At 39.3% G+C, this 18,670-nt stretch overlaps 1 protein-coding gene across 1 annotated transcript in view; it reads left to right on the top strand.

The window, feature by feature from the left end:
- LOC140932287 (uncharacterized) overlaps positions 1 to 18,670 on the top strand; it is a 76,227-nt gene that overhangs the window by 24,790 nt on the left and 32,767 nt on the right. The window contains exons 4-5 of the mRNA XM_073381908.1: positions 2,530 to 3,969; positions 17,096 to 17,980. Coding sequence (XP_073238009.1) covers positions 2,530 to 3,969; positions 17,096 to 17,980 — 2,325 coding nt within the window. The remainder of the gene's footprint in view (positions 1 to 2,529; positions 3,970 to 17,095; positions 17,981 to 18,670) is intronic.

An 18,670-nucleotide genomic window follows, 5' to 3' on the forward strand; every position in this document is an offset into this window, starting at 1 on the left:
CACTCTCCTAAGCACCGATTACTCCTAATATATGCACTCCTCTTTCTTGGAAAAATGGCCACCTTCAGAATAACAAGGGTGGCCACTGGACTCTTACCAAGAGTAAGAGAATAAGCCAATTCCTAGAATAAACCCGGTTACTCTTTAGACCAAATAAATAAGTGATAGATGCTATAACCCTTTAAGCTTCAAGATCAACATGGAAATTCTCCAAACTGGCCTCCATACAATTCTTGAATAATTGGTTGAGAGAATTTGTTTAAAGATCAAAGCATATTTCGTTCAAGTGATCATTTTATTAATTCTCATAACCTTTCTACTTGATTATATACTGATGTTGTTTGGGGAAAATTGATGTTGGTCACTCCTGGGACTTAAAGGGGTAAATAAATCACGACTGTAACACTTCATGTGCACTGATCTTCTATGGAAGTTGCGATTTATTTTTGATCTTCCAATTTCATGTGCTTGAGTGTTTCCACTTTACATTCCAGTGTTATTATGAAGAATCAATTACTGATACCATTTTCTGGCTGCTGTTTGGTTGTTTGTTTGTTTGTTTGTTTGTTCCTGGTCCAAACAGGAAGTAGGGAACCGTTACTTAAAGGGGCTATGTCAGCTGGAGAGCATGCGCTCTGAGGTTATGCAAATTACTTTCAACCGTCAAAATTCTATTGTTTTTAACGCGTGACTTTCTCCATGTTCTCTGTCACGTCCAAGGCTCCGAATTTAGAAAGGTTTATTACAAGCGAAATGGGTTTAGATAAGGGATATTTCGATAGAATTTACGGAACGTTTCTTCTCTGGTTATGCTAGATCAAGAATAAAATTGTGACGACAATTTTACTCGTAGTTTTGGAGTAAAAACGCATGCTATTCATAAAATAGTGCGCAAACAAAAATTCAACAACAACATATTGTCTTATTCAACAAAATAAATCGAAGTTGTATTTTACAAATGAACTACAAAAGACGCTAGACAGAAGATAAAGACCAAGACTGTTTCAAATCATTAACAATTAGACTTGTCTGTCGCTAGTGATTTTATAATTTAGATCCTGATAGAACAAGAGACATCAAGTCTTTGTTTTGATCTTAGGGAAACATACATTATCGCGCAAAATTGTTCGATCGTGCCGAATCACTGCGACGTCGAGAAAAACAGAACCAAGCGTCATTGGTATACTACTCCACTATAAGCAGTCCGTTGATAAAAAGGGAAAGTAAACTCTGCTATTTTCCAAAAATATGCTCTAACACAAACATTTCAAAAACATGGCATTTACAGGATCTAACTCGTACTAAGGTGCCTCTCCAGCCTGGTGCCTCTCTAAGTCCGTTGAGAACAATCTGGACGAGCAAACGGTCGTGTTTATCTTTGCCGTGAATCCAGATAAATACAAGAAGGAATCTAGCCGAATTTTATAATGTTTCCTTCGCCAGGAGTTTAGTTTGGTCACGAAACTCATGGCCTGATGCTCTTGTAATCGTTTACCAAAAACGGCCGCCGCCAACTCGATAGCCGCTTCATTAAATGTCCACATACTTTGAGCACAAGAAAAATCCAAGAGCCAGCAACCTCTAAAATAACTCAATAGAAAGGTTCTGTGAACTATAGGGAAGATTCCATCAAAGATTCCGTCACTCATTGTGGAGTAGCCGTTATTAACTCTGCCATTACAACGGCCGCTGATAAGAGGACACAGTAAATCCACGTAAAAACATTCCACAGGCAAACAATTTCAAAATAACGCCAAAAAATTATTCTGTAATCTCCATAGAACAATTCTTAATACAAAACTTCGCTAACTATCGAACGATGGCTGAGATTTAGACAGATAAAAACAGCCTTCCAAAATCTCCGACAGAACTTGAAAAAGACGGGCCGACTTTTTCAAGTTTGTTTTCATTGGCTCGCGCATGCGTGTGGGGTGACATAGCCCCTTTAAGTCTGTTCCTTCCTCTTCCTTTCTTGTGTTTATTGTTGCATTTCACAGTAAATTAAATAACCCTGCCCCCTCTCAAATAATCCTCCCTCTCTGTTTACCTCCCCCCATCAAACATGCTTGAAATGAAAATGCCTCCTGGGAGTTTAATAGAGGATTTATGGTAATACAGGTTTCACTATATTGTCTGTATGAATGCTGTAGGATGAACCTTAATTACCGTTATTTTTAAAGTGTGTTATTTTACAAACCATAAGGAACTGTCATTTCGAAATACAAAGTAAACAAATAATCAACTGCCCCATGTTGATGGATTCTCTAGTTTCAAGGGTTCATGTAAAATTTTAGGTATCTAATCAGCTGGTTTATGGTGTGGAACCACTTTTTCATGAGCGGGTGTCTTAAAAGTTTTCTAATTTTCCACATGCCCGTGACAAAACCACCTTTAACCTACTCACTTCAGGCCTCTAACCACCTGGTGGAAAAGTTTACGCTGGCAGAAACAAAACAAATAATGTGTATTTACCTATTTATGGTTCTTCATCTTTCCAAAGGTATCCTAACTGCAAAATCTTTAAATCAGAGCAACCTCAATGTCCCTTGAGTGTCAGCAGTGTGGCAAGTGTTTTAACAATGCAGGGCACTTTAGGGCTCATAAAAGATTCCACACTGGGGAAAAGCCATATGAATGTAAAGAGTGTGGCAAGTGTTTTAGCCGATCAGGAGCCCTAACGATACATGAAAGAGTTCACACTGGGGAAAAGCCGTATGAATGTAAACAGTGTGGTAAGTGTTTTAGTGTAGCAGGAAACCTAAGGAAACATGAAAGAGTTCACACTGGGGAAAAGCCTTATGAATGTAAACAGTGTGGCAAGTGTTTTAATCTAGCAGAAAACCTAAGGACTCATGAAAGAGTTCACACTGGGGAAAAGCCTTATGAATGTAAACAGTGTGGCAAGTGTTTTAGTCTGGTAGGATACCTAAAGCGTCATGAAAGAGTTCACACTGGGGAAAAGCCATATAACTGTAAACAGTGTGGCAAGTGTTTTAGTGAAGCAGGACACCTAAGGACTCATGAAAGAGTTCACAGTGGGGAAAAACCTTATGAATGTAAACAGTGTGGCAAGTGTTTCAGCCAAGCAGGAAGCCTAAGGACTCATGAAAGAGTTCACACTGGGGAAAAGCCTTATGAATGTAAACAGTGTGGAAAGTGTTTTGGCCGAGCAGAACACCTAACGATCCATGAAAGAGTTCACACTGGAGAAAAGCCTTATGAATGTAAACAGTGTGGCAAGTGTTTCAGCCAAGCAGGACTCCTAAGGACTCATGAAAGAGTTCACACTGGGGAAAAGCCATTTGAATGTAAACAGTGTGGAAAGTGTTTTAGCTTAGCAGCACAGCTAAAGCGTCATGAAAGAGTTCATACTGGGGAAAAGCCATATGAATGTAAACAGTGTGGTAAGTGCTTCAGCACATCAGGCAGTCTAAGGATTCATGAAAGATTCCACACTCGTGAAAAACCTTATGAATGTAAACAGTGTGGTAAGTGTTTTAGTCAAGCAAGACGCCTTAGGACTCATGAAAGGGTTCACACTGGGGAAAAGCCTTATGAATGTAAACAGTGTGGCAAGTGTTTCAGCCAAGCAGGAAGCCTAAGGACTCATAAAAGAGTTCACAGTGGGGAAAAGCCTTATGAATGTAAACAGTGTGGCAAGTGTTTCAGCCGAGCAGGAAGCCTAAGGACTCATGAAAGAGTTCACAGTGGGGAAAAGCCTTATGAATGTAAACAGTGTGGCAAGTGTTTCAGCCAAGCAGGACATCTAAGGACTCATGAAAGAGTTCACACTGGGGAAAAGCGTTATGAATGTAAACAGTGTGGCAAGTGTTTCAGCCGAGCAGGAAGCCTAAGGACTCATGAAAGAGTTCACACTGGGGAAAAGCCTTATGAATGTAAACAGTGTGGCAAGTGTTTTAACCAAGCTGGAAACCTGAGGAGTCATGAAAGATTCCACACTCGGGAAAGGTCACTTAAATTTTTCCAGAAAAACAAATGTCTGTCCAAACGATTGGAATCCTGTAAAAGGAAGAGAGCAGGAAGTGAAAACGTTGTGAGGGTCACAGGCTTTACAGAGAACCAGCAGACACAGAGAGAAACCGGAAACAATGGTGTAACAGATGCACGATCGGTCTTTATTGAGAAACACAGCTGTTGGATTTGTCAAGAGGAGATTAGTAGTGAGGCTCTTCTTCTTCAACATTATGAAAATCATGTGACCCATGTTTGTGACAATTATTGTTGAAGTTAAAAAAACGGTTTGGTCCTTTTAAGTTCTTTTCTTTCTTTTGTTTTTTTTTTTGGTGCTTTGACAACATTTTTTATTTTTCAAACTCTCAAAACGTCAATTGGTTTTGTTTAAGGCATGTTGCTTTCATACTGTTCATTCGATGTGAATGATTATCAAGCTGGAAAAATTCGATGAAGGGACAACTTCTGTATTAATTCTTCCATAGAGGAAACACTCGATTTAAATCAAAGTCTTAGTGCCTCTTAGTTTAGTCTGCTACAGAGCCGTTTTTAGTGTCGTCACGCAACGCTCCTCCCCACAAACGGTTTGTGGGAAGAGCGTTGCGTGACGACACTAAAACCGGCTCTGTAGCAGACCACTCTTAATTTTAAGCTTTACATTTTTACGTGACCATTTATAGAAGACTATAACTTCTCATGATATGAATGGAAAGAAACCTTTTTTCTTACAATGTATAAAAGGGCTTTCTTACTTTCATCCATATTCTACAGTCTTGTATTTATGATGTTCTCATGGCCGTGGTTCCTGGAACCCTCCAGTTATTATAATAACTGTTACCCCATATTAAAGAATGCCAGTCACTTATTGGTGTTGAAAGGCCCTATGTATTACGTCTGATAGTATAACGTGCCCTATTCCAGTAAGTTGCTTTATATTACTACAACTTTATGGTCAACTTAATAATTCCAAGAAAAATAAAACCAAGTAATTGGTGGTTCAAATTCGATTTTTAATGCCTTTGATCTCTTGGCGAGTTTTGTTAGTCCTTGTCTGGTAACCACTCTGGCTGAGATCAAACCCACTTCACACCAATTTATCTGTTATATGCAACGAAAATTACACTTTAAATTTTAAACGATCCACCTCCGTACTAGGATCGTTCAGATTGGCATCTCAATCTGGTTTCAGATTTTTGTTCCATTTAACGAAACTGCTTTTCGATCGCAAGAACGTGCTCGTTCATCAATAAAGACGTTAGTTCAGGCAACAGTTATTTATACTCCTCCTTTGTTCAATGCCGCCAAAGGATTGTGGTATATTAAACTTGTTACGAAAAATTGTATTGCGTGACTTTCTAGAAGGTTCGCGAGAGTTCATAGTTTGTTTATTTTAGAATCTTGTGTAAGCGTTTCTAAAGCGGTATATTTTGTAATCTTTCTATAATAAGACTATTTAGAAAGTTCTAGAATCTTATTGTAAAAGTATATAAGTAGGCGAGTCCGAGTTAAGTTTTAACTAGTTTTCACAAGCGAAGAGAGTTTGACGTTAGTCGTGTTTAGTCAAGTGTGACGAAAGCACTGTTTATTCAAGTTGGCGGAGGCCGTGTAAGTTTAACGAGTTACGTGCTGTTGTGGAGTTTTACTCCGTGGAAACTACGTTCATTTTTGGAATAAATCTTCTTGTTGCTGTTCCGACAACCCTGCGTTCAGTTTAGTTTGCAAGCTATCCGTCCTCTAAAAGATTACCCACGTAACAAAACTTAAGTTCCACTGTAACTCTATATCCATAAGGAAGCGAAAACGCTTGGATTTTCTCACCGATTTAAAGTTGTCCAATGTGTGTGTGTTTAGAGCCCAGTGGGGAGCGGGGGGCGGTACTCCGGAGTTTAAGTGACAGCAATGATCAAATGGGGAAAAAAATCAAACCCCCCAAAAATTTATAGGGCTTCAAACAAAACCCAAAGAACTCCCTCCCTGGACCAAAATTTAACCAGCAAAAAAATCCCCTGCCGAGCCATAAAAATTTCCAGCAAGCGTTAAATGATATAACAATCATAAATCTTCAGATAGTTTTGAATACCCAAAACAATCTCTACGTAAATCAAACTGCCGAAAAAATACTTGCTAAAATTTTCCTACTTAAACAAATCCAGGAATCGAAAATTGAAATCCGGAGTACTCCCCTCCCCCCCCATGCTCGCTGGGGCTTAGAGCGCGCGTGTCAGCACTTGAGAAATTGCAATTGTCTTCCAAATTGTCTTGAATCAAATTCAAGATAATTTTAAGTTGACAAGTGGTATTAGCATGAACCACCACTAGTTAAAGAGCAACGTTTCTTTCCATTTTTCCACTAAGAGAAGACGCTGAGTTTGGCGGAAATTGTTGTAATTGAGAAGTAGATCAGAGCAGCAGGCGGCTGCTGTACAGATCAATCCAGTTATTTGAAATGTTGTTCCTGCAAGCACGAAAATCCAAACAATCTGGATTTTTTTGGAACCGTACTGTCGGGATATTATGGTGTGATAACCAAGATTAGACAATTTTGTAATAGTTTACGCACAGTTTACGTTAGGTTTATAGAAAAAAAGCTTTGGTTTACCGTGTTTATCACCGCCTCTCGCCGTGTTTTTCTTTTTTCATCAGTCTACTACTGGTGACCTAAGAAGATCATAGCAAAACCAGTTTTACCAGTTTTCTCTGATTCTCCGCATTTTGTAAAATAAAATTAAAAGAATTTTTTAACAATAGTTTCTGTTAGTACCTGTAAAGTCTAAACACAAATATACTAAGGGACTTATGAGTCAATTCACAATTTAGCCACGGAAAGAAAATTAAAATGTACAGATTGGACATAGGATATTAAATACGTGAATGTGATCATACCCGCTGGAATAATGGCTAATTCAAAAAAATTAGTTAGCTTAAAAAGATACAAAAATCAATCGAGAAAAAAAAGCTATAGAAATACCAGCTAAAATTTTTGAAAAATATATTCATCATCCGAACGTCAAGAGTCTGTCAAGCCAAGCTCCTTAAAGAACTGTTCAGATTTAGTTTCTCTTTCATTCGCTGGATACTACTTCGTGCGCCTCGTTTTCTTTTAATTCAAGCCTATGTAAAAAATAATAACTGTTTATTAAGACTCATTGCAGCAATATACAGAATGGCTGAATTACAGAGCTATTTACAAACATATAATACCAACATATAATACAATAAATCCAATAAATATTAGAAAAAATTAATTGTACAAGCCACTAGGTATACTTATGCGTGACAAACTCTTGCGTGCGCTTGGTCCTACAGGTAGGACGCGTGGAGCGGCTAATGCCAGATCTAAGATTATAATTATGCACAACATCCTCCTGTTTGGGGAGCATAAAATGCAAGGGGTGATTCTCATTCCAGAGTCTATCAATATAAACCTGGCATAGATGGGTGCGTCTGTCGCTTAGAGTTGTTAAATTAAGGGCATTTAATGCCTCGTTGTAATTCATTAAAGGAAAAATGATGCGCATAGCCCTTTTCTGAATGCTCTCAATCTTATAAGATAGAAAATCTGGTATATTTTGCCAGACAGGGGCAGCATATTCTAGAACAGAACGACAATGGTTGTATAAACCTTAGCCAGTGAAGCTGGAGGTGCACCACATTGCTTAAGGACCCTTAAAGAGTAAAGCCTCGGGTTTCCTTTTTGCACCATAACTTCTACATGATGGTTCCATTTCAGGTCATTACTTACATAAACGCCTAGTAACTTATATGTCATGACTCTCTCAATTGTGTTACTACCAATTACAATAGGATTCACAATAAAATTATGATTACTCATAAAATTAATTAGCATCTCCTTGCATTTAGTAGGGTTTAATTTCATTCTGTGATCTTCAGGAAAAGCATAGATATAGTTTGTAACAAAATTGAGTAGACTGGCACTGTTCCTAGGGATTATTTCAAGGGCTGTGGTATCATCAACAAACTTTATTCTAAGGTTCCATGAGCGCAATAAATTATTTGTCATGATTGTAAACAAAATGACTCCTAACTTGGTGCCTTGTGGTATACCGCCCTTGGGAGTTTTTCACTCAGATATAATGTTCTCTATCCTCACAGCCTGAGTCCTGTTACACAGAAAAGCTATTATCCAGTTAACTATAACAGCTGCGTGCACTTGCATGTTCCTTAGCTCCTCAATCAGCACACTGTGGTCAATCATGTCAAAACCTTTAGAGTAGTCAGCAAAAAACAGCCTAGCACCACAGCTCCCTGTATCCGCTGCCTCATACACAGCCTGCAGCAAATAGACTAACGCGTCAGTGGTGGATTGTTCTGCACGTGCAAACTGACGAGGGTCGATCTGATGAGACACTTGAATAATGACGGGGTCCCGTGGGAATCCCTCAAGCACCTTAGCAAGAGTGCATGTCAGAGCGATGGGCCGCAAATCGCTCTCTATCCGCTGCGGAGGTGAGATTTTAGGGATTGGGTTCAGCAGTGAGGCCTTCAAGGCATCAGGAAAGTAACCCTCGATCAGGGATGCGTTGTAAATATCCTTGACAACTGGTGCTAGTTCTTAAGCGAACTCTTTCAGTACCCTGCATTCAGAATCAAACTTAACTTACTAGAGTCGAACTAACCCGTCTATGGCCCGCGTAGCGGGCACTTGAAAGGGAAGGAAAAGTGGGTGTTTTGGCGCGGCCCCCTGGCGTTTCTTTCGCGCTCAAAACCCCCTTTCCCCTCCCTTTCAAACGCCTGCCACGCAGGCTAATCTGTCTATTTTGGCGTATTTTGATGAAAGAGTAGCCGTGTGTCTGTGCATAAGCGGCAGCCGATAAACCGTCCTTACTCTTAAGTGTCTGGAAAACAACCAATCTGGCATTTATGTCTTGCACTGTACTTGCTCCCGATATTGGTCCCGGCGTAACCACTTGAACTGCCGTTCGGCAATCCAACTTAATTGAACTCAATCGAACGATTAGTTTCGATTAAGCTCGGTAATTGAACACAGTCGAACCAAAAAAATTCGTGAGAGATCGATTTCGCCACTCAATCGAAGCAATCGAACTTAATTGAACGTTCTAATCTACACTCAAAATAGGCAACAAAAAAGCAACAAAACAACCAGATTATCTAAGATCATTAAGACTAAATGTTCCGGGTTTATTGGATTCGCTTGATCGCCTTGTCTTACTGTAGCAGTGCTTAGTTTCCCTAGTCCACGTGGCAGATACAAAAGCGGAGAAGGTCTGAACCTAAGAGGGACGCTATAAAGTAAAATGTCTAACGGAGTATAATATTCACTGTGTGATTCAGGATAAGATTGCAATATGACAATAATAGTCTTGTTCTTCCCGGGTGTTCTTCTTCTTGCAAAATATACACTATACTGTACACTGATCCGCCACAACCACTTCCGGAATATAGTCAGTCGTAGGACACCCTACAAAAAATAAAACATTCGTGAAAACACGCGCAATTTCCTTTATAACGTCCCATTTTTTAATCGAATGAATGCCAACTTCGACCATTGAACGTAATCGGACTCAATCAAAGTTCGATTTAATTACCAATTTTTTTTTTTTTTTGGGGAGTTCGATTGTGTTCGATCACCGAACTTAACGGAACATTATCGGTCGATTAAGTGGATTAGACAACGTTCCATTTAGTTCGAGTGGTTCCGCCGGGATTGGTAGAGGAAAAGTTTGAAAGCAGATTTTATCATCCTCTGGCTTGTAGCAACCAGCTTAACATAGCTTTTAGTACGACTGACAATCAGTCCATTGTCACTGAGAACCGTATTTAAAAAATAATGAAATTCTCTTTGAAGGACAAGAAACCCGGGAAAACACCAGAAGTCAAAGTTCAATCACAGAGTCAGATATGGATGCGTTTTGTTGTATTTTGTTAGTAACCGAGGACCGTTTTTCATTGATCTGATCAAAGTCCGTGGTTTTCACTCCACCCCGGCGCTCCACACCCGCCTCGGGCTTGGCCTTGCTTGCTTGAAAAACTCGAAAAAATAACTCATGGGGCTGCAGCCTACAGGAATATGGCCAACGAGAACAGCCCTCACTATCCCAAACACGTTTCTTGTTGTCTATCCCTAACCTTCCATCGGAAAAACGATTTGCACATAGAAGGAAGAGAGGCTACATAAAAGTGAATGCACTAAAAATACAGCAATTGAATTCCTTTGAAACTACTAAACAAACAAACAAGTAAAAAAACCTTAGCTCACATTCTTCTCCTAACCCTCCCAGCCATGTCATCCAGCTCACAATCTCCGACGATCTCCTACGATCATCCTGGACGGACCGCCGGCGGACCACGGGCTAGGCTTTTGTACATTATGCTTTTGCTTCCCTACTAAAATGCTCCACCTTAAGGCTCCATTTTTCTTACTAAAATGGTCGGTCTCCCCAAAAAGGTCACTAAAATGCTCGGATAATGCTCATTATACAAACAGTTTTTTTAATTAATTTCAAAGTTTACACTTACAAAAAACGTGCAAGTGTTGCAAGTAACAACGACAACGTGTACAAGTTCATAAATACAGCCCAAAAAACCAGCTGTATTAGGTTTTTTGTGAATTTTGAGTTTTAGTCTTCATTTTGTTTAAAAAAGCAGGAGCTCATGGGGCATGGGCTCCTGAAAAAAGTTAATTTCTATTTTATGTTCTCGGAAAAATTAATTTTCCGGGGAAAATGCCACTAAAATGCTCGAATAATGCTCAATGCTTTTGCCTCACTAAAATGCTCGAAAAAATGCTAGCATAATGTACAAAAGAGGGTGTGAATGGGGTTAACCGACTAGCGACAAAAGGCGGAAAATATAATTGACTACCGACAAAACGAGTGAAAAATTACCGACTACCGACAGGAAAAATATTAACCGACTACCGACATGGGCTGACATTATCAATATTTGTTTTCAGAAAAAAGAGGATTTTGCATTTTTTCTCTAGCCGTTAGGAAGTAACCTCTTTAAATTTATGACTCATCAGATGGTCTAACAGAAAGAACTTTCTCTTTTGTTGATACGGGTACAATACTAAAACCAATTTCATAATCACAGAAGCCACACCTTAAAAATGGTACCGACTTTATAAATCTTATTGAAAAGACAAAGGTGAAAAAACTGAACGTTTCTTGTTTCGGTCCGAAAGTTCTTTCAGTTCTTTCCAGTTTAATGGAAAGCCGCCAGTAAAAAACCACGGTACCGCGATGAGCACAAACAGCAGTTTCCTTTCGAACATTTTCATGGCCGCATATATTGAAACACAAAGTTTAAGCAAAGCCGTCTTTAAGCCAACTGATTGAAAACGCTTCATAGATGTATTTTTTCCCTATGGGACATAAGTAAACAAGACATGGTAGATTTCTTCAAATTCACGGAACAAATAAACTTACTTCACCCTACTACTCTACTGGCTGTGAAATTTACGACCGAAATATCTGACACTGAGACAATCCTTTAAGAGACCCGGTAAGATACCAAGGCACAACATTCAATGAAAAATGAGAAAATGCTATACCATTGACGTAAAGACGCATTTTAAAAGGACACCTTCCAGTATATACATTATCTCACCTCTTAAAATGGATTTGACAAACAAGAAGCCTTGAGAATGAATGAATGAGAAGGAAGTATTTCAGATTTCAAAAAGCGGTAAATGGACAGAGGCTAGCCACACAATTTTGAAAGACAAATTGCTATTGGAAGTAAAACTTATAGAAGGAAAGCAGCGCTCCTGAAACAAAACAACAAGGAAGAAAAAGAAATATTGCATTTCGTGACACTATACAAGCCCTTAGTGTCTATTATAAAACAAGCTTTAATGAAAAAGTGTAATCTCATACAAAACCAACCACTACCTTGCCAAAGTTTTAAAGAACCACTTAACCCTCGGACGTACACGCAAAATCATATCCCCCACCATGGTACAAGAAGAGGGTAGATGGAACCCCTCAGGGGCGGATCCAGATCCCCTTCAGATAAGGGGCATGGGGGGGGGGAGCGGTCATCCAGACCCTGAGATAAGGGGGGGGGGGGGGCCGGTCTGCAAAAAAATTTTTTTCGGCCCTTGAGACCTCATTTTGGTCAAAAAATAAGGGGGGCCCTCTCCTGAATCCGCCACTGCCCCTCCTCAGAGTTTTTGATATCTTGCAGTATTTCGAAGCGATTTTGCCTTCAATGAAAAGCCTTTGATCTTCTTAACAAGATGAGGTATATTTTATGAACGGTCGCTGCTGGAGGCCTGTGACGTCACCGACAATGGTCGCCATCTTGGCCGCCTTGTTGGATTTTACCAAGAATTAGAAATCAGGTTAAAAGAGCGAGAAATGGTAATTGCTTGACATGAATAATAACACGTAAATGAGCACTTTGCATGATTTTAGCCACAAGATTTACTTTTATTGTTGAAAAAAGTTGGAAAAAACATACATCTTCTCTCAAAATGGCTTGTACACCTGCTGCTTATTACGTCATACCAACATACCTTGTAACCATAGAAACTGATCATCACTGAACTTGTCTCAAAATGCGTGCGAGGGATAAACGATCATCTACTGAAAACGTTAGGTGCTGATGTTTTATCCTCTTGGAAATATCCCCGAAAAACCTAAGGGGGTGGCATCCACACCCCGCCCCCCCATCCCTTGTACGTCCGAGGGTTAAAGTGTTATTTCTTTGAGAAAGGAAAATATGGCAAAGGACATGCTTGTTAGAGCCAAAACATTAAAGGTATAGAAGCCTGTCACCCCTTGCAGTTTTTCCCTAAGAATAATTTAAGTATCCAAAAGGCTACTGTGCCCTGTAGTCGACAGGGAAACCAAGTTCGCATTTACAAAAAAAGGTTTGGTGATTTTATCAGTGCTTATGATATTCATTTGGCAAACAATGGTGTAATAAACGATCATGTTCCATAAACAAACAAGAGTTAATGAAGTTAAAGTGCAATCAAATGATACATTCTTACAAGTTTTACTCTTTCCTCAGGGATCAAAGTCTTGAAACTGGGTGAAATACATAAAAAATATCGCGTTCTTACTTAATAACCGAGATTTTTCAACAACCGACAAAAATCTAAAGGTTAACCGACTACCGACAAAGATCGAAAATTTTAACCAACTACCGACAAAGTAACTGAATTTTAACCGACAACCGACAAGTGGACCCCCCCATTCAGACCCTCACAAAAGCCTACCACCGGATTACCACCGGAATACCACCGTTTTTCCACCGGCGGGTTTTCGTACTCTCCCCAAGTTTCTCTCACAATTCAAAATCAAAATGGCGGCTGATGTGTGAATCTGTGAATCCTCCAGACAGGCCATTTCTTGGTTGCATTTTCCCATGTGTGATTTGATCAAGGCGGAAATATCTTGTTCCTTGAGGTAAGACAAGGTTTCAGTACATTAAGGATGTGTTAGTGACACAGGTTACACAGGACATTGCCGTCCTCTTGCGAAATCTTTCAATGACACTGCAATGGTTTTTGAAGGTAATTTACATCATGATCGCATCGATCACTTGATTTAAACTGCGTTCGGCATTTAGTCAAGCATATCATTCCGATTACAGCATAACTGGGCCGATAAACCAATTTGTTTCTGATCATTTTACACGCCCTGTAAGCTTCGGAAGTTGATCTAAAATGTGCAAAAAAAAAATTTACCTCCCTCCCCACTCCCCTTCATTCAAAGTTGCAGTTCTATAGGTAGCTCGAACAGCGGCACAGCATTGCATGGAGGGGATGGGGGAGGGGAGAGAAAGCTTTATTTCCAGTTTAGAAGTCAGTAAAGCATCGGCTTTAGGGCAAAGTGTCTCAACTACATTGTAATTTTGTCGCTGATTGTAGCTCTATTTTGTAGCAATACACACTTACCTCCACTTAAGGAAAGAAAAAGGAAAATAGAGCAGTTTATTAAATGTTGATTAATTATGCAAAAATCATAATTGAATATGATTTATGCGCAAATGTTCCTTTTTTTCACTCTAATGAATGGATCTTTGCGCTGTTGATTGCCGTTTCATGCAAACGAATGCATATTTTCTCTTATAAAATAACTAAGATAGTACGCGCGCTCTGATTGGCCGAGAGCAGTGTTTGCATGAGAGTATGTAAACATGGTTGTGGCGTCAAGTTGTTTGGCTTTTCGCGCGCTAATCACGCAAGCACTAAATTTGAAAAAGTTTTCGAGTTCAAAACTCGACAAGTTTACTTTATTTACCCATTCCTTCGTCGGCTGAAACATGGAAAATCTTTACAAAGAAGGTGAGTCAATTTTTCTTCACTTAAGCTGACATTTTAAGCGAGAAAACTCCGTATTTTGCAAAGCATCTTTTTGCAAAACTAGAACTCATTACGCGTGCAGGACTTCGTGGACAAGATTTTGCGACTGGTAAGAATTTCTCTTTTAATCAGTGCCATACAAAGAGTTTTGCGTTTTTTTCTAGGGAGAGTTATTTTATAAAAGCAATAGAAAACTTTTTTCCTGTGTTTGCATAGCCTGATATAAACACTCGAGGCGTTGGGAGAATTCTCGACGGTTATGCAAACCCTCGACTTCGTCTCGGGTTTGCATAACTGTCTCGAATTCTCCCAACCCCTCTCGTGTTTATATCAGGCTATGCAAATGCGGAAAACGTTTTCTATTGCTTAAATAATAAACGGCAAAAGGTGTAATTCTCATAAACTTTTCTTTTGATGAATGATGCATGGATATTGTTAGGAGAAAATTAATGTTGGTCACTATTGGGACTTATAGCGAAATTTGTTGTATCCCGCTGTGCATTTTGCATATTTTGGGTTTTTGTGTTCCCTCAGTCATCTTAGCGGACCTCTTAGGAAATACAAGTTTACTTGCAGATTGGTGGATCTCCATCTGTTTTGTTTGTTTCCTGCTACAAGGCTTGTTGCTTTGTGACAGGACTTCCTGTTTTGGGCAATAATCGACTAGTTAAGTTTGCGTCGCAGATTTTTATGATCTTTCTCATTCTTATTTATTATTTATTTATTTATTTATTTATTTAGTCACTCACAAAACCTTACACAACATGAACAAAAGGTGTTAATTAAATTATAAAACTAATGTGACAAGGAAGCCTAACGAAGCTTGAAGCTTATATTAATAGGTTTCCTTCAACTACCTAGTGAACTAAGTTCATGGCTGTGTGCAGAGTGAGCAAGATCAGAAAATTAAACGACAGATCGGCTATCAGTGAGATAATTCTTTAAATTTTTTTTAAAAACAGATATAGAAGGAGAGCTAATTAGTGAAACAGGCAACGAATTCCAGATTTTAGGTCCTCGGTAAAGGATACTGAATTGCTTTATATTTGTTCTACAAAAATGAGGTCTATATTGAGAGGCTAGTCGAGTTTCGTATTGATGGACTTGATTACTACTTAAGAACAAGTCATGAAAGCTATTAGGCAAAAGATTATGGTGATAAGAATACATAAAGGTAGCGACAGAAAATGAATTAATACTAAATATGTCAAGGACTTTAAGCTGGCTAAATAAAGGGGCAGTATTTGCTAGATAGTGAGCTTTTGTTATGAGTCGCACTAGATGCTTTTGCAAAAGGTAAATACAGTTTAGGTTGGAACAGTAGGTGGAGGACCAGGCGACATTACAGTATGTTAAGAAGGGATATACAAGGGAGTAATACAAGGTCATCAAAGTTTGGGATGATAGGTAAAAGCGATAAGTAAAAAAGATTCTTGTCACTTGCAAGAATAAAGCAATGTCTGCCTCCTTCCTTCGACAAAAAATCCACTCACCATTGCGATTTCCTTCGCTATTCTGGAGCAGTCAGAGTCATTCTCAGCCAAGCTGGGCGAACATGTAACATTCTGATTTGCATTAACCTCGCCTTCGCTAAAAGGAAGAGAGAATGAAGTTTCGAGGAAGAGGTCAAGATTGTCAACTTTAGATACAGACACTATCAATATGGTTATTCTGATGAACTAATTAAAACTAGGTTTAGGTACACTGGCTGTAGGGGTCTGTTCTTGAAATGCAATAAAGCAAATAATATCTCTAGTACAGGAAAGAGGAGATTGGCCCTTGAATGTTAGTTGATCCTTTACTACTGTATGCTACTATTTGTGCCCATGAGTTCCCAAAAATTCCCTTAGGCAGCAGCCTTGCTCTAAAGTAAATGCAAATGTTCACTCGCACTTCCTAACTATTGGTTACTGCTAGTTATTGCAGTTCTAAATTTAATTCTGGTTTGAGATAAATGTGTTTCAAACTGGCAAAACCAGTGGTTCCATAGCTGATCGTGTCCCTTAAACTAATCTATATGACGACCAAAATCAGTTTTAAAAAAAATTGGTATTATTTACTTTTTTTAAGTGTGACTTGAAATCACATTCATTATTTTAGCTAATATATGAACCCCTCTTTCTTGGAAAAATGGCCACCTACAGAACAACAACAAGGGTGGCCACTAGACTCTTACAAAGAGTAAGAGAATAAGCCAATTCCTAGAATAAATCCTGTTACTCTCCAGGGAAGATTTGTAGTAATTCAGGTTTCACTATATTGTCTGTATAAATGCTGTATGATGAACCTTAATTACCATTATTTTAAAAGTGTGTTATTTTACCAACCACAAGGAACTCTCAGATCCAAATACAAAGTCAACAAATAATCAACTGACCCATGTTGTCAGTTGATGGATTCTCCAGTTTGAAGGGTTTATGTAGAATTGTAGGTATGTAATCAGCTGGTTTATTGTGTGGAACCACTTTTGCATGAGCGGGTGTCTTAAAAGTTTTCTAATTTTCCACATGTCCCTGACAACACCATCTTTAAACTACTCACTGCAGGCCTCTCACCACCAGGCCCCAAAGGTTATGCTGGTGGCAACAAAACAAATAATGTCTATTTACCTAATTATGGTTCTTCATCTTTCCAAAGGTATCCTAACTGTAAAACCTTTAAAGCAGGGCAACCTCAAAGTCCTTGAGTGTCAGCAGTGTCGCAAGTGTGTTAACAATGCAGGACACTTTATGGCTCATAAAAGATTCCACACTGGGGAAAGCCATATCAATGTAAACAGTGTGCCAAGTGTTTCAGCCAAGCAGGATGCCCAAAGACTCATGAAAGAGTTCACACTGGGGAAAAGCCTTATGAATGTAAACAGTGTGGCAAGTGTTTTAATGAAGCAGGAAACCTAAGGACTCATGAAAAAGTTCACACCGGGGAAAAGCCTTTTGAATGTAAACAGTGTGGCAAGTGTTTTAGCGAAGCAGGAAACCTAAGGATGCATGAAAGAGTTCACACTGGGGAAAAGCCTTATGAATGTAAACAGTGTGGCAAGTGCTTTAGCAAAGCAGGAAGCTTAAGGAGTCATGAAAGAATTCACACTGGGGAAAAGCCTTATGAATGTAAACAATGTGGCAAGTGTTTTAGCGAAGCAGGAAACCTAAGGAGACATGAAAGAGTTCACACTGGGGAAAGGCCTTATGAATGTAAACAGTGTGGCAAGTGTTTTAGTGTAGCAGGAAGCCTAAGGAGACATGAAATAGTTCACACTGGGGAAAAGCGTTTTGAATGTAAACAGTGTGGCAAGTGTTTTAGTGAAGCAGGAAGCCTAAGGAGACATGTAAGAGTTCACACTGGGGAAAAGCCTTTTGAATGTAAACAGTGTGGCAAGTGGTTTAGTGTAGCAGGACACCTAAGGACTCATGAAAGAGTTCACACTGGGGAAAAGCCTTTTGAATGTAAACAGTGTGGCAAGTGTTTTAGTGTTGCAGTAAGCCTGAGGACTCATGAAAGAGTTCACACTGGCGAAAAGCCTTATGAATGTAAACAGTGTGGGAAGTGTTTTAGTGAAGCAGGAGGCCTAAGAAGACATGAAAGAGTTCACACTGGGGAAAAGCCATATGACTGTAAACAGTGTGGCAAGTGTTTTAGCGAAGCAGGAAGCCTAAGGAGTCACGAAAGAGTTCACACTGGGGAAAAGCCTTACGAATGTAAACAGTGTGGCAAGTGTTTTAACCAATCAGGAAACCTGAGGAGTCATGAAAGATTGCACACTCAGGAAAGGTCACTTAAATTTTCCCAGAAAAACAAACGTCTTTCCAAACGATTGGAATCCTGTAGACGGAAGAGGGGAAGAAGTGAAAACGTTGATGTCAGGGCCACAGGCTTTACAGAGAACCAGCAGACACAGAGCGAAACCGGAAACACTGGTGTAACAGATGCACGATCGGTCATTATGGAGAAACACAGCTGTTGGATTTGTCAAGAGGAGATGAGTAGTGAGGCTCTTCTTCTGCAACATTATGAAAATCATATGAACCATGTTTGTGACGATTATTCTTGAAGTTAAAATAAACGGTTTTTGGTGCTTTGACAATCTTTTTAAGTTCTCAACTCTAAAAGGTTTTGTTTAAAGCATGTTGCTTTCATAGTTGCGGTTTATTTGATGTATATGATTATCAAGTTGTAATAAACGATGAAAGAACAACTTCTGTATTGATTCTTTCATAAAGGAAAAACTCGATTTAAATCAAAGTCTTAGTACCTCTTAGTTTAGTCTGCTACAGAGCCGTTTTTAGTGTCGTCACGCAACGCTCCTCCCCACAAACGGTTTGTGGGAGTAGCGTTGCGTGACGACACTAAAACCGGCTGTGTAGCAGACTACTCTTAATTTTAAGCGTTACATTTGTACGTGAC

Source organism: Porites lutea, chromosome 3, assembly GCF_958299795.1.
Source record: "Porites lutea chromosome 3, jaPorLute2.1, whole genome shotgun sequence".
Lineage (NCBI taxonomy): Eukaryota > Metazoa > Cnidaria > Anthozoa > Scleractinia > Poritidae > Porites > Porites lutea.